The sequence below is a fragment of the Limulus polyphemus genome, unplaced genomic scaffold, assembly GCF_000517525.1.
Source record: "Limulus polyphemus unplaced genomic scaffold, Limulus_polyphemus-2.1.2 Scaffold1421, whole genome shotgun sequence".
NCBI lineage: Eukaryota > Metazoa > Arthropoda > Merostomata > Xiphosura > Limulidae > Limulus > Limulus polyphemus.
The window spans coordinates 256,790-258,242 of NW_013667031.1; the positions used below are offsets into that span (position 1 = coordinate 256,790).

At 24.2% G+C, this 1,453-nt stretch overlaps 1 protein-coding gene across 1 annotated transcript in view; it reads left to right on the forward strand.

Moving 5' to 3' along the window:
* Positions 1-1,453, forward strand: part of LOC106463487 (mitochondrial 2-oxoglutarate/malate carrier protein-like) — a 17,258-nt gene that overhangs the window by 2,916 nt on the left and 12,889 nt on the right. Inside the window, exon 3 of the mRNA XM_013923526.2 lies at positions 388-478. Within this exon, the coding sequence (XP_013778980.1) occupies positions 388-478 (91 nt within the window). The remainder of the gene's footprint in view (positions 1-387; positions 479-1,453) is intronic.

Sequence of the window (1,453 nt, forward strand, 5' to 3'; positions counted from 1 at the left end):
TTATATATATATATATATATATATATATATATATATATATATATATCAATTGAATGATATGTTGGAACGTTTGTGATCCACTGAGAGATGTGTTTTTAAGTATGAGTTGATTTTTATATTTTTTTACTATTTCTTATTAGATAGACAATTATAATAATATTGTGAATGAATTAAAATTTGAAAGCTTTTGTTACAAATACAGTCCATAAGTTTGAAAATCTCAGGTAATATGATGTAGAAAAGCTTATGCACTTTAAAAAATACTTGCTTTTTTTGGACGTTAAAGTCACAAATATTACAAAACTGTTTATCTTTTATACTGTAGTTATTACTGAATGTGAGTATTCTTTACAGAAAAAATTTAATTTTTTTTTCTCCATTATTCAGGGGAAGGTGGTAAAGCCAGAGAACACAAAACTAGTTTTCATGCAATCAGATCAATAATAAAAAAGGAAGGATTATTTGGTCTCTATACTGGGTGAGATTTATTAAGAATTCAAAAGTCAAGACTAATTTGCTGTATTAATCATGAGAATAATTGTCTGTTTTGATGCAATTCCTAATTGCATTTTTTGACATGTACAAAGAGCTTAAACTTGACAATGTAGATATTTTTATGACATTTTAGTGCAGATGCCAACTTAGAAAAGTAATTTGTTTGATGATTATTATCATTGTAAGTTAAACCTCTACTTTATTTTGAAACTAAGAAGCTGTGCAGATTTAGCACTAATTCAAAATATCTGTTCATATTACCCGTTAAATTAATAAGCTATTGAATGCATTTCCTGGAGAGTATGTTACTGTGTAACAAAGCTTTCGGCTTTGTATCTTGTACTAACAGATATTTTGAGTCTTAACTGTTTAATTCTATATAGATATTGATACTAAAATATTCTGTAAATTAATTTGGGTGAATAGACTTAAATTGTTTGATGAAAGTCCTTGAAATTTGGTTTTATAAAAAAAAAAGAAGAAAGTTTATGGATAGTATTTTCTATTCCATAATTTATGGATAGTATTTTCTATCATATAATTTAGGGATAGTATTTTCTGTTATATAATTTAGGGATAGTATTTTCTATTCTATAATTTATGGATAGTATTTTCTATTCTATAATTTATGGACAGTATTTTCTATTCCATAATTTATGGATACTATTTTCTATTATATAATTTAGGGATAGTATTTTCTGTTATATAATTTAGGGATAGTATTTTCTATTCTATAATTTATGGATAGTATTTTCTATTCCATAATTTATGGATAGTATTTTCTATTCTATAATTTAGGGATAGTATTTTCTATTCTATAATTTATGGATAGTATTTTCTATTCTATAATTTATGGATAGTATTTTCTATTCTATAATTTATGGATAGTATTCTATAGGTATAGAATCTACAAAAAATAAAATGATACGCATAATTACAATGTGTGTCTGTAGGTATA